General features: G+C 38.2%; 1 protein-coding gene across 2 annotated transcripts in view; it reads right to left on the bottom strand.

The window, feature by feature from the left end:
• Positions 1-1613: 1613 nt before the first annotated feature.
• ITGB6 (integrin subunit beta 6) overlaps positions 1614-15714 on the bottom strand; it is a 48351-nt gene continuing 34250 nt past the window's right edge. The window contains exons 15-16 of one of the 2 annotated variants that reach the window (XM_050969223.1): positions 10908-11074; positions 1614-2052 (exon numbers count right to left, since the gene is read on the bottom strand). In XM_050969223.1, the coding sequence (XP_050825180.1) occupies positions 2038-2052; positions 10908-11074 (182 nt within the window). In that variant the 3' untranslated portion in view covers positions 1614-2037. Of the gene's footprint in view, positions 2053-3177; positions 6773-10907; positions 11075-15714 lie in introns of those variants that run through there. The other variant, XM_050969222.1, reaches the window with a different exon arrangement.

Here is a 15714-nt window from a genome sequence, read left to right as displayed (position 1 = left end):
AAAGTCCTTAAATAACGTTATTTTTATTAAAAGGCTTTCTCCCACTTAATTCCAACCGCTCCTTGACTGCCTCACTATCTTTTCAGACTCCTTTATTTTATTCTTTCCTGGGAATTTAATGGTTATACTATGTTCACTTAACCTGACAATGGTAGGATGGGCCTCCTACAGCTTGAAATAGAATCTCTTGGGGTTCATTATATAGAAATTTTGACCCTGACACTGAAGTCATTTGGGCCTAGTCTTGAAGTCTGTGAGAGTTTTAGTAGGAGCAAGATTGGACCTACACATGTAACTTTGATCTAATGGAGATCAGCATGAAGGCACCATTTTCCTTAAGATGAGATTTAAAATTGGTGGTACACCTCTTCCCCAGAAACATGTAAAGCCCAACTGTCTTTAACATTTCAATTAGTATGTGCCATTTCTCTCTGCATTTAGCCCTCAGGTTTATTTAACGCCTTAATTTGTCCAAATTTGGAAGCTGTTATTAAGAAAACTATTGCTGAGAAAAGTTACTTTGCAGACAAGTAGCTTGTAGAAAAAATATCAAGCCACACACTTTTTCTATCTGAAAATGACATTTTTTGCCATAGTTTGTAAATTACCCAGTTTTATTAGAAATACAAACTTGAATTCATCTATTGTATAAATAATTCTCTGAAAGGTTAAAGGTTGCAGAGAAAATCAGTTCCTGGTTCATATCTGCTCTCCTGAATTCTTATTGATAAAAGTTCAGGTTGGGGCAAACTTTAAAAGAAAAAGTTCTCAACTTCCTAGAATCTCTGGAAACTTCATGCCTTTTTATCATGCTAGACATGTGTCATTTTTGTTCTTTTCTTGATAATCTCTCAATCTTTGCCAATATGAACCACAATGAAAAGAGAGAAGAAAAGTTTCAAAGTATGGACCTTTCTTGGAATCAAGAAAATAAAGATTTATAGAGAGTTGGTGTAGGCTGAATCTGCTATAAATTATGCACCATAGGTACATGCTATAGAATCAAATCAATTTCAACTTTCACATCCCACTGTGAAATATGAGAGGACATTTTCTCATTTTGAACTGGGGAAATATGATTAACTGGCAATATAGTTCTATCAAGGATATAGAACAAAGCTCTCTTCCTCATAGCAGGATATTAACAAACAAGACAACAATATATATGAATTTTCATTGGAACAGAAAAAGCAGAAGTACTCTACAGATAAAATAGAAAATATGAACTTTGCCTTATAGCTTCAAGGAGAAGTAAAACAGTTATTATAATGATTAATGGAAAACCCTTAGCTGTAAGCATGTTGTGCACTTTAGGAATCACTCTATATAACCCTTTCAGACATAATCACATCATATTTTGGAAAAATAGGTTGAGTATAAAGCTTATTCATTTACTTAAGAGCCTCTTGAAAAATAAATAGATCACAAACAGGAGACCATCTATTCATATTACACCTCATAAAGAAAGCAACATCATAAACTATAGGGCAAACAAAGATGTTAAATACAAACAATAAATTTCAGCAGAACAAATTTTGGAAGCATGAGGGAGTTGCAAGGAATAATCAAATGTCATGAAGCAACAGATAAGGACAGGATGACACGTACAAGATTTAGAGAAAAAATAATTTACTGTAAATATACTTGAACCAAAAAATAACAACAACAAAAAAGATACAATTTTGCAGTATTTACTCAAGATGAAATAATTCCCTCCTTACGGAAGGAGAATTCAGTGGGAATTACTCATACCCTGCAGAGGAATGGAGGAACAAATGGGTTCCTTCAGGTTTTACTCATGTAGCTTCTGTGTGATCATTCCACTTGGACAATGTTCCTCTTCCACCTACTTTAAAATGAGCTGGGAAGTTCAGGTTCAAAAGGCTTGACCGACATACAGGAAGTGTGGCTTTATACTCCGAACTCAGGGCAAACATGCAGAGCTGTGCAGCATTAAGGAAAAAAATTCACCTAGGACTCCACTTTTTGGATCACATTGTGTGGCTGACTCCAAACACTCCAACAGCAGGTTTCTCATCACAGAAGGTGTTTCTATGTAAGATAAGGGTTGGTGTTATCTTATGAGATAAATCTCTATGGGTTTTGAGGAGGAGGATGCTTTGTAGAACAGCTACTCCCCCCAGCTTCATCCACCCACGCTGTCCCACCATTCCGCCTGAAACCAGGGAGTTGTAAGTCTGTGAGAGACTTCAGGGAGAAGTGGACAGTGCTGTTTCTGCACATCTCCTCCCAGTTTGTGGATACTTCTAGATACTTCAGTTCCTTGATGCTTGGTCTCTAGTTAGGGTGACCAGATGTCCTGATTTTTAGGGATAGTCCCAAATTTTGAGTCTTTTTCTTGTATAGGCTCCTATTACTCCCCACCCTGTCCCTATTTTTCACGTTTGCTGTCCGATAACTGTATCTCTAGTCCTATCTCAATTCTCATTGGTGTCAATGTGATATTTGCCTCTAGGAACATATGATGAATATCACGGATTTTTAGCAGGTAAAACTCATAGCCCAATTCCTGTAACTAGCTTACAGTCCAAGTAGCCTGGCTGTACACTGGATATTTCCTCAGGGTGTTGGAGGGCAGGAATCCTCTCACTTGAAGCCAGAGAGCCTACCACAACTGCAACTACAATCTCAAGACTACAGCAGCCCAGATTGCCATTGGGCTCCCTTACCATTCTCCCTTTTGTAGTGGAAAAAGGTTGACTGGATCTATATACTTGTGGATCCATTGGCCCTCTCCTGATTTATTCTGCAGGCTGGGAGTCAGTGACATATAGTGGAATACAGCTCCATAGCCTGTAGGAAGTGTGGACCCTCTGTATCTCCAAATCCTGCCCTCCTTTTCTCCTCTGAGAGAACTGGTCTGAGTTAGGTGAGTGAGGGCACTCCATAGCCAGAGAGAAAGAGGCAGGATTTGGCCCTCTGCATTACTATATACAGTACACAAAGAGTACTGCCCTGACATTCGACTCCTGGATTCATTACCTATTTTCTGTATTATATTGTTTCCTGAAATTGAAAAAGCCATACACAGGAAATGCAATCTGGACACACAGTGCATATATACATTTTTGTAAATCAAAATGAAAATTATCCATGCAAGACAAATTACTTAAATTACATTTTTAATGTATGTCAGATACACAAATACAAAAAAAATGTTATGAACATTCTTTTATTTACTTAGTTTAACTCTTCAGTGAACAGAAGTACCTCTATTAATAATGTTTTGCCCTTTCTCCAGGTCCAGCCTTAGGTCAAAACATCACCCATGACAACAGCAAAAAAAAAAGACTTTTCCATCTTCTTCACTGCCTCCCCTCCTTCCCCACCACACGGACACTCAAGAGTTTGAAAAAGGGAAAAAGGGTTGTAAAATTTTGCTAAAAGTATCTACAAGATAACAAATATTACCATCCAACTAAAAGGATAAACTCCACTCCTGGAGTTGGGGAAAATGCCACTGGTCTATGATCAACATCTTACAATATGCTATATGACCTCTGGGAAGCTTGCAGCACATATTTTAATTAAAAATAGCTTTCAGCATGATCTGTATTTGAGACGTCTCCTATAGAATGTAAGCTCTTCAGGGCAGGGACTCTCATATAGTGACTTGCACAATGGGGCCCATTAATTATAACAGTAAATAATCCGTGAGACTGGGTATTTTCTCTGTTCTGATGAATTCTTACTATAAAAAGTAGCTGATTGATTTTCATTCTGGCAAAAAGTGCCCGACTGAGAGCCTTGAAAACCTCTATGCACAGAACTAGTACAGCACAAGCAGCCTTCTTCACCACACTGCCTTGCCAACGTGCCTCTGGCCTGACAGGGCTCCCTGCCAGGGGATGAATGAGTTCTGTAGTTCAGTCTGTGCATTAGGAGACACTGAACAGTGTTCAGAGGGTAACAACATTCAAACACTACAGAGCTGTTCTATTTATAAACTGGTGACCTAAAGATGAAAGACGCTATTACTGATCCATTGAGTCAGCCATTCTGAAATATAACTTAAAAAGTGTTTAATAAAACAATAGGCATTTGGTTACTTTAGAGCTACCAAACGGAAGATGCTTTTTAATCTTTTAAAAATGATTCTGATTTTATACTTTTACTTTAAAACCAAACACAGAAGTAAGATCTATTTTACCTTTACATTCTTTCCATGGTCCAAATTCTGCTATCCTTACTTGTGTAATAATCCTATTGAAGTCAGTGAGTAAAATCCTGGCTCCATTGAAGTCAATGGCAAAACTCCCAGTGACTTCAATGGAGCCATGATTTTGCTCAGTGGAACTATTCATGTGGTTAAGGAAGCATGATTTCATGCTATATGTAACTTTCACTGACTTCAGTATGAGTTAAGTGAATGGAAGGACTGCAGATCTGGGCCCTCTGCATATGCGTAGCTTCCACTATGAGTTGTGAAAGAATAATGAAAAGTACAGATGCCTCATTAACTTATTCCAGTGATTAGATTTACAGTAAGCCTTTCACACTGCAATTATTTCACATGCTGTTATATTGTCTCATCTTATTTCTAAAGATGTTTTAAAAGTTTCTTTGAACACAAATATATATCATAGGTCCCAGTCCATTAATGAATAGTGTTAATCAGCTTCTATCTGAACAAACAAATAGAACTTCCATTAACTAATAGCCAAGGTTCCATTGTAACTATTTTGGAGAAAGAGCTGAGATTTTAACAAATAAAATAAAATATATGTGCTGTAAGTTTCAGAGCAATATATACATCATTCTGATGTGTTGGAATTTAGTCTGAAGTCTGGTTACTGAGGTAGAACAACTTGAACTGATTTCAAGCTGTTTAAAAGATATTCTGCCATTCAAATAGAGAGAGGTGACGATCGCAGAACAATGGACATCTGTTTTTATTAAAGGCTCATCCATCGTTACCAATCGACTGCAGTAGACTTTGGATCAGGCCCAGAAAAACAGGTTTGAGTCAGAGCTACATGATAAATCAATTCACACCACATCTTGTATTTGCAATGTATGGACATAAAAGCTTGAAGTTGCACATGCTGTTGGAATAAATATTTATTTCAAAATGGTCACCTAAAAGGATTTTTAGATCAAAATTTTGGTTTAATGAAGAGAAAAATATAATTTTTGTTAGCTTGTCAATAGGTTATCACAGTTTTTAAAAAATATTTTCAGATGGCATATGTGTCTGTCGTAAAAATAGTCTGCACTCTGAATCTCTTTACCGTGGATTCCAGAAGGTTAAAACATTTCAGAAGAAACTAATACCTAGCTCAATACAGTATTTTTTTCACTCTAAAAAAAATCTTGATAGTGTCATTAACATGTTATCACATCAGCTATTTTTTTTCAGTACTGTGCATGCCATTAGCATTTTTGACTAAGGGTCTATGGCAAGTAGTTAGCAACTCTAGTTAAAAACTGACTTTTTAAGGTCCTTATTAAAGTCACTGCCAGGAATACCAAGTGGAATTAGTAATCATTAACAGCTTATTTTGAAAAACTGCCCCAAAAGGCCAAATATATTCTTTTGTACTAGAATAAATGGACTTGCAGGTTAGAATACGCTGCTGCTATGGACACCTAAGAATCTCATCATTTGTGTGTATGGTATCCACAGAACAATGCTATTATAGGTATGATAATTACAAATGTGCCTTATGTATTAAATTCTCTTCTATGCAAAGGGCTTGCACAATAGCCTGTGCAGCTCCTAAGCGTATCTTGAAGCCTACTTAGGATTAAGTGGTGTATAGGCCTTGTGTGGGATCTCTGCACAGGAGGTAGATTTTTCAGAACCCTCAGGGTCATCTTCAGGTTTAAAGCTGCTCTGTTGAGTTTTCTGAACTATGACAAACATTTCTATTTTGTGCAAGAACCTCTCCACTAGAACTCAGAGGAAAGAGGAGGAAATGATCTGGCTGTGTTTAAACAGGATTCACCTTTGGCAGTGCCTTAGGATGGGTCCTTAAAGAAAAGAGTAGAACACCAAAGGGAGAAGAGTCACGGGCAGGGAAGGGGACAGGCAAAGAAAGAGGGAAAGGCAAAGAGGTTGAGGAGATATTTTTGTAAGCTTTGGATCCATGTAAGCTAGGCTATATATTCAGTTGTTTCTGATTAAATCACTGTCCAGGCCCATAGTTTGGCATCAGGATCCTCTAGCCCTGCTTGCATTAGTCTCGTCATTCATAAATTCCTATCTTTTATTTTATGCAAGCCAACAGGGTAGACTGATTGTGTTTGGGCATGCACCATATGTGTGGCATTGTAGCATGAACAACGTAAAGTCAAATTCACCATAAATAGCAAATACAAGTTAGACTCATCAAAATGTGCTTATTGATGGTGAATTTTTATTCTATTTGTGGAGCAAATTCCACAGAAATCTTCAGTGCTTTCTTCTTTAAGACTAATTTGTGGGTCTGACTGTTAAGTGTATTTCTTTGTAATGTTCCTCTTAACTGCTGTATGACTAAAAATTATCTACAGTACCTTCAATACACACAAAATATATTTGCTCTAGCTGAATTATATCACTAAGATGTGCTAATAAACATCCATGTAACCAGTTATAAAGAAATAGAAACAAAATAGTGCTTTTATATTTCTTGTCAGTAAAACTAATTTTCCAGTGTCTGAAGTGCTAATAGAAATCTGCAGTAATGTCCACTTTTTGCTTTTCTTGGTGCTTGTAAGTTACATTTTTAAATGTAGTTGTTGAGCCTCTGTACAGGGGATTTGTTCCCTAAAAACAAAACAAAACAAAACAAAAAAAAGAAAAGAAAAGAAAAAAGAAAAAATGCTAGTAAGTTAAATATAATTTTTCTTAAATCTGCCATTTGACCATTGACTCATTGCACATGTGTATAGCTGCAACCCATTAACTTTAATGCTACCTCTTCAGCTTTAGAGCAGTGTGGGTCACTATCATGTAAATGATTCCTGACCTGATTCAGTTGGTAATGCAAACCACACACAGACTCAGTATCTTTTATTCCTTATATGTGGAAGCAATGTGCTTATTACTGCACTACAGAATATAGCACAGTAAATTTGTCATGTGCAGATCCACTGAAGATCGTAATATGGCATAACTATGATCAGTCTACACAGAGCATAACAAATCAGTCCAGAACCAGGAAAAATGTAACAAACAAACAAACTTGTTTCCCAGGTTAAAAAAAACAAATCTAGTCAAACAGTATGTTGCCAAAGATGTAGTTAATCAGGTGTCTTACATTATTTTCAAGCAGAGCATCATGACTGGATCATTCTAAAAGGAAAAGACTATACCAAGTGTTTTCTATAAAAGGTCATTTAAATTGTTTATGCTGCCACCATTCCCCTACTTGATCTCTGCAGGCTACTCAGATGAAAGGGTTGCTCCCCTGCTCCCTTGATAGGTGGCAGATCAGTCTGAAACTTCCCAGTTGTAATCACATATAACTATGAATAATCAATCAAATGACAGATTTATTATTTCTGGCACTCAGAACTATGGGCCAAGTAAAAGCAGCAAAAGATGTGTTTTAAAATGATAGTAAGAATACCATGTACACTTATTACAGAATGAAACACTTTATATACAGGAGAAGTCATGCATCAATACCCCTTCAGGCAAGTGTGCTTTGCTGGCCTGCATCTGTGGAATAAGATCCCTTCCAGTGGTATCAGTGGTTTTGTGCTATCTGAAACTACAGATATCCTTACTCTTTCCTTGAGGATTACAAAGCTGTCCAAATTCTTAACACACAGTCATTTACCACCCACAATGAGCTAGAGCACTCTTTCTTCCCTTGAGGCCAGTCCCTCACTGAACCACCTTCCTTATGTAGGCACCTAAAAGTTGCGTTCAGATGGCATTTCTGCTTTCAACATTGACACTGAAATGTGACTCCTCAATGTTCTCCATTACATTGCTGAATCCTTCAACTGTCTAATTACACAGATGGTATAATTATATTTTGCAGTACAGTTTCCTGAATTGCTTTTTGGGGATTTTTAGGCAAATTCTCTCCATTCTTTTTCCACTTTTCCCTCATTCTTACAATCTTCGGGTGAATCCCCAATGCCCACTCTAGATCCACAGAAGCTGATTGCAGCTTTCTCAGCAGCTTGTCAATGTTATTATGGCTTGAACTCTGGTCAGATGCAGCTGCTTGGAGGTGAGGTGTCCTGGCACTCATGCTGATTCCTTCTGTGGTCTTAACTACCTCAGTTGTCTGTGTGCAAAATGGCACTAATAATACTCTCCTACCTGAGGATTAGTTAGATGATGATGGAGAAGTGCTTTGAAAATGAAAGGTGCTAGATAAGTATTATTAGGTAATGCATATCCGTTCTGGCTTTAATTAATTACCAACTCATGTAACTTCTCAACATGTTATTTTCTGTTTTAGATTTTTTTTTTAAAAGAATCACAAAGTTTACACCTTAATTTCAATTATGTGCTAATCCTAGATAAAATGTTCTGTAGTCACTTTGGAGGGGAGGGGGGAATGATTCACCGTTAAACTGCTAAGTTAATTATAAAGATAGTACTCATTTGTCAAGCCTGTTTTTTCCTATAAAAACACAAATTTGTGCCAATTAGTATATGTAATGTATATTAACATGATTTTTTTCATAGCTTCTTTTAATCATGTTTAAACAAAGCTGTAGCAACTCACTAATCTGCAGTTGATATTGCATGTCTTTTCAGGTCTGCTGGTTAACCCATTTTTACTGTTACCAACACACTGAAATCTCATGTAACAGTTTTCTATTTGAATAAAAATGTTCTCGCAGAATGCTGCTTTTATTCTTTTATATGCAAGTAGTACTAATGAGGCAGTTAAAGTGTTTGTTGTATAGCAACATTGACATTACCATTATTTGGCCATGCAGAGAACTAAGGGGGAGTAGAGCTGTACAGAGTGTGGCTCTGGGGGAGATCAGAGAATGCTAATCAGGACTCTCCACTGTAAGCAAGTGGTGTGTATGGGGAAGATAGGGGATGGATGGGGCAGGGAGTGGGAACCTTGGGTACCACAACACTACTCACAAGTCAGAATAGCTGGCTGAGTTCACAGGGTCGGGGAGCAAACCACTCCAAAACAGGGATGAAGTAACTTACTCCCCATCAGAGCAAGGGGAGAACTGGAGTGGAATTGTAATTCTGAGACATAATTCTTTGCCTGACCATCTCTTGGAATGGCACAGTTACACACCGTCCCTTGCTCTGGGCTGAGCTTAATGGCTCAATCTAGCTCAAAGTGCTTTCCAAACTATGCTCTGAGCTGCTGAGGGCCTTCAGTCTTCACAGTCATTGGAAGTTGAGGATGCTCAACTCCTCACAAGATCAGGCTCTCTGATTTTGCTAACTCATGTAGTACAGGCATTTCTGATGTGAAATGCATCGGTTATTTAAGAGATGAGCCTAAACCTTGGAACAAAGTTCACAGCTTACACCTAGCTCCATAACGTAAGAACAGCCCTACTGGGTCAGACCAATGGTCCATCTAGCCCAGCATCCTGTCTTCCGATAGTGGCCAACGTCAGGTGCTTCAGAGAGAAAGAACAGAACAAATAATCATCAAGTGATCCAGCCTCTGTTGCCCATTCTAAGTTCTAGGCAGCTCACTTCACCCCTACTCTTGTAGAAGGTTCCATGGGATTTTTAATATAACAATATGGCAACTCCAAAGCTATGCACTCCTTTCAGAACAAAACCTGAAGCAAGCAGAAAACCTCTGTGGTTCCAGGCTTTGGATGAAAATGAGGCTTCTTTATCTTTTATACAAACTTTTAGCTGAGGTTCAGAATCCTGAGCCTGAGATGCATGTAAACCTCAGAATGTTCAGATGGCCTCTCAATTCCTCAGGAGGTCTTCTCCTACCACAGGCCTATGATCTTTCATTTATCTGTTGTCAGTCTTCTTGGGGCATGGCAGTGGCTTCCCCATCTCCTACCAGTGTCACTATGGGCAGCTGACAGGCCTTGGAAATACCTTCTCTCCCACTTTCAGCAAGAGTGGTGGAAGATATATGCTGTCAGAATTTTATTCAGCTCTACTGTAGTCAGCCACTTCAGACTGTACTACATGGTTAATTAGGGAAACCCCAGGGATTTTCAGGGCTAACACAAGGTATGTTAATGCTGGTTTCCAGTGCCCTTTGTCTGGCCTCACTGATTTTCCTTTCAGAAGTTTCTTTATTTTCTCCTCTGATGGCTCTTCTATTCCTTCACTTCTCTCTTACTAGCCTTGGCTAACCAACGGCATTGTGGAAATATTCTTGGAGTTAAGTTGTACCTATTTTTCTTTCTCAGATGCTGGAGAATACATAGAGACTGGTCCTGCTGAAGTGTGTCAATCATGATGGTACTCTGCTCTGTGTAGCTTTGCCTTAGTCAATGAATCACTATTTAATACATCATAATACATTAAAATCCCTTCCACTCTTCTCTAGAAAAGCTTACTGAGCAGATGGTTCCCAGCCCTTTTCATTTAAAGACTTTTGCAAAAGAGCAAAAGTTCCAGGCAGAAGCAACAGGGAAAAAGGAACATGTGATATTTATGGGAACATGATTGTGCCTCTAATCTTAATCAAATTATTTACTAACAGATGCATATAAAATTATTCATTAGATGCCCAGTTGTTCGTTAAAAAACCAACATCTCACATATTTGTTTGTGGAAGAAATAAAATGAAGAATATTAAAATCCATCTATTTTTCATTCATTCCTAAAAACCCATTTCAATTTTAATTTATAGCATGCTATATAGTGAAAATCTACTGACACAAAAGCATGGTTTGGGAAATCTGTCCAATTCTTTTATTATTTGAGAGTCATTGAGCCAAATCATAGACACTTGTATAAAATTAATGCAAATACATACCGTTTGCCATTTGGCCTTTGATCTTTCTGCTTCAAACTTGGCAACCTCTTTTCGGTCTTGAAAAGAAACTAGCAATTTCCATATACAAAGTAGAACAATGCCAATCAGAAGGATAGCAAGAGAAACACCCAACATTATCATCGGAATGTTTGGAGGTTGTGGGCAATCTGTAGAAACAAAGCAAGCTATGAGTGTTATTTACAAGTATAGCTAATTGAAAACAGCTCAGAAGAACCTTCTGGTTTTCCTTGCTGGGTGTTGCATGTGCCTTTTCTTTCAAGTTCATGTATCTTTCCAGTCCCTGAATACAAACCTAAGAATTCAAAGTGAAACTCATCTGAAATAGTTTTAGCTGAAGCCACCATTTAGCTCAGGTTTCCATGAAATTCAAACCAGGCTTATGAAAAGGTTTGAGAAACTGGCCCAGAAGGATTATACTGCAAGGGTAAAAAGTATTCACTACGGAGGTTTCCCATTGCTCTAATACAAAATTAACTAGATACAGATTCTCTGGACTTAAATTTGGAACACCAAAAATAAAAATCCAAAAGTGATTTTTCCAAAAGAAATAAGAAAAATGATTGGCTTAGTGTAGCATGAAGTCTCACAATAGTTTGACTTCTTGGACTTAACGGCACTCAGGCATATTGCAGAGGGAAAGATGCTGACTAGATTGTTGGCAGTTTAGTGGATGACTACTAACACAGGGAAATAGCATCAGTGAAATGGAGAAGCTAGGGGGAAATGGCATCTCAAAAATAAAGAAAAGCAAGAAAACCCAAGATTTCCCTTGAAATGTCTTAGATGTGGGACTGGGATTTGACTCAAATAAATAAGATTAGAGTTGCCTGGAAAAAGTTACAACAGAATCATTTTCCATCAGAGAATGCAATTGTCGAAAATAGAAATGCTGGGAAATCATATCAATTTTGCAGAAAGTTCATTTTAGGAGAAAAAACAAGGGAAAAAGTTCAGACAATGTTGAAATGTCTCATTTCAACATTTTCAAGATGAAATATTTCAATTTTTTATTTTGAATCTTTTTGTTTGGAATGTTTAAAATTCAGTATGATTTCTTTATATTACAGTATGTAATGCAACATCTTAAAAAAGTCATAATATCAATGAAACATTTTGATTTTGTCCAAACAAAATGTTCTGATTGATCCAAAATTATTATTTTTCTGGAATTTTCCTTCATGGAGAATTTTGAAATGTTCAGGTTTGTTCTGATTCAGAGTGAAGCCAAATTTTGAAATATCAAAATTCTGTGCAAAACAGAATTTAAATTCTTCACACAGGTCTAAATGAGATATAGAAAGACTTCCGCTGTTTTCCAAGGTCCACTGCCATAATGTAAACAGTATTGCTAACCTAGCTCCCACTAGAATCCATGACAAAACTCATCAACTTCAGTGGGGCAGGAACAGACCCCTAGAAACTACACTGAAGGTGCTTTGTCTTGGGCTCCATTGATTTGAATATACTCATAAAAATACAGACATGGTCTTTCCCACGTGAATCCAGTCAGTTCTGAGTTCTGAACAGATGTCACTTTCAGCCCTATCTTAAATGGTCATGTTCTTTCCATTCAGTGACCAAACCTCATGAGTAAAGATGGAGTGAAGGTAAGCTGAAGTATTGGATAAGGAGATACTGCATCAAATCAGACACCCAGTTTTCAAACAAAAGCACCTAAGTAGGACTCGGAATAATACACTTGATTGCTCAGTTTCGCATTTCAGTGCATAAATGTTAATTATACACATGGGTGCTAATTACAAAGGTCTAGGTGTGGGATATGTAAAGTTTGTTAGGGTACCTCTGTTTAAAAACAGGTAATAACATCTTTGAACCAGAAAGAAATATTCTAGACACCTCAGTTTTGGAAATGTTTCACTTTTATTTCCATGGTTAATGTAAGGTGTTATCACGCTATAAGTTCAATACTACTTTTTAAATGGCTTAAATTATTTATTTATTTATTTATTTATTTATGTTTTCGGTTCTATAAATGCTAGCTAGCAATCCTAGGTCGAATATGGACATTTTAGAATAGAAAACCAATATTATTCTGGGATAGTTTTTTTTATAGAATTCAACATAGGCTTGTAAAGCCCAGAGGGCATGTTCTTTTTGTCAGCTCTCAATTAAAGGATCATTTTAATATTAACCAGTATTACTCATAAAAGTCAATGAAGGTTACTATTTTATGAAATTTGCTGCTGAACCATGGTCTGATGACATTTAGAATTTGTTTCAGTTTGGCATAATTTACACAAAATTTATTTTGCATGACTATTTTGACTGATGTCATTATGCAACTCATTTTGAGAGGTATAGTTTGAATAGTGGATGAACGCATTAGCTGTTCATGCAGACGAACTTCAGATCCATAAGTGAAAATGAGCTTTTGAGCATCCATGGTGGTCTCATCTTAGTTCACAGTTGCATACATCACAAAACCACAGCATAATTGTTCCTCTGCTTGAGACAGGCCCAGAAGTGGAACAGCAGATTAAAATTTAGGTTTGTCGTCAGAATTGTGTGGGGAATGCTGCAAAGCATTTGTATGCAGCATGCCTGCGGTAAGCTATTTCCATCAATCCTTACCTTTAAAGAAACACAGTAAATATATTTAATAAAGAGACTATCATACATCTATGAAAATATTTAATAGCTATCATACAGCTATTAAATGTTAATATATTTAATAAAGAGACTATCATACAGCTATCAATCATATGATCTTGAATCTGGGGAGTGCAGTTTACATGTGTATACCTTCCATCCTTATTGTAAAGCTTTGCTTCAGCTAGGTGACCAAACAGCAAGTGTGAAAAATCGGGATGCGGGCGGAGTGATAGGAGCCTATATAAGAAAAAACCCCAAATATTGGGACTGTCCCTATAAAATCGGGACATCTGGTCACCCTAGCTTCAACATTCTTTTGTATAAAACTACTGTATATAATAGCACACTACTATTATTAAACAATAATATTCTTACAGGAATAGCTGATTATTTCCAGTGAAATCACTTTAATTCCTGACACAGATACTGCAGAAACACTGCACACAGAATTAATAAAGAAGATGAATGGCTGGAGAAATTTTCCAAACCTCATTATACTGCCAGAAGGAAAGAAAGCATGTGCAGTGCCTTTCCTTAATGATGTAACAAACTTTTAAAAGTGTGACACTGGGTATGTCTAGGGTTGGCATGCATCCAGTTTTTGACTGGAATGCCCAGTTGAAATGGGACCCTGGCAGCTCTGGTCAGCACCACTAACTGGGCTGTTAAAAATCTGGTTGGTGGCACAGCAGGGGCCCAGGGCTAAGCAGGCTCCCTGCCTGCCCTAGCTCCACGCAGCTCCCAGAAGCAGCCACCAGGTCCTTGCACTCGCTGGTGCATGGGTAGACAGGGAGGCTCTGTGTGCTGCTCCCACCCTGAGTACTGGCTCTGCAGCTCCCAGCTGACTGGGAACCGTGACCAATGGGAGCTGCAGGGGCAGTGCCTGTGGGTGCGAAGGCAGCGCAAGGAGCCTCCCTGGCCACTCACACGCCTAGGAGTCTCAGAGACCTGGTGTCCGCTTCCTGGAAGCTGCAGTAAATGCTGCCAGGACTCCGCACCGCAACCCCCTGCTCAGAGTCCCTTCCCAGGCCCAAACTCCCTCGCAGAGCCCACACCCTCCAAACACCTGCCCCAACTTGGAGCTCTCTCCTGTACCCTGAACCCCACATTTCTGGCCCTACCCCCAGCCCAGAGCCCATACCCCACCCCACCCCAATCCCCTAACCCAGCCTGGAGCCCTCTCCTGCACCCTAAACCTGTAATCCCCACCCCCACCCAGAGCCCGCAGTCCCAGCCAGAGCCCTCACCCCTGCTCCTGCACCTCAATCCCCTGCCCCAGCCTGGTGAAAGTGAGACAGGGTGATAGAGAGTGAATGACAGAGGGAGGAGTGGGGCCTCTGAGAAGGGGAAGAGCCTCAGGGAAGGGACAGGGATGGGGTGTTCCGTTTTGTACCATCAGAAAGTTGGCAACCCTAAGTGTGTCCAAAAATTTATCTGACTGTCTGCAAATGGCCTATCTAGTAACTGAGAAGAGGAGTGTGTTCTCTCATGTCCCACACGATTAGGATCTTTACATGAAAGGTAAGCAAAGACATATAACACAATAAATAAAGAAATATTTTTAAATGAAAGGACATACCTTAGTAAAAATGACTGTTGAATATCTAGAGTAACTTTGTGAAAATCATTCAAAACTTGGTAATAGTGTTGTGTTAAATGTAATTACAGTATGTGGACTGGGCATGATTTTAAAAATATTTGCTTCGCCAAATCTAGTGTAACTATTATGGATTCTTGTTAATCTATTGAATTTTTTTGTATCTATATGAATAAGATTTTACAGGTAATTTGTCATGTAATGTGATGGTATTTGGTATCATCATCATCATCTTCATAATGTTTAGTACTCCCATAGTGCTTTTGAAAAATTAACTAATTAATCCTCACATCACTTCTGTGTTGTAGAGAATGAAATGTTATCCAAACTCTACAGATGAGGAAACTGAAACAGAGATAGAGTGAGTTGCCTCAAGGCCACAGAGGGAGTCAGAACTGGATTTAGATCAGCAATGTCTCGCTCCTAGCTTTGTGCTCAGTCCACTATTCCATACTGCCTGTATTGCAAAAATGGTCATATCTCGTTTCACCATCACATGAAAGCAATATTTTAGGAGGTGCTTTTCTTTGGTTAGGTAGAGAAAATTATTAACACAAGAAAATACAGTACTGTACG

This window comes from Gopherus flavomarginatus, chromosome 10 (assembly GCF_025201925.1).
Source record: "Gopherus flavomarginatus isolate rGopFla2 chromosome 10, rGopFla2.mat.asm, whole genome shotgun sequence".
NCBI classification, from domain to species: Eukaryota; Metazoa; Chordata; order Testudines; family Testudinidae; genus Gopherus; species Gopherus flavomarginatus.
This window is presented reverse-complemented; position numbering and strand designations above follow the sequence as displayed.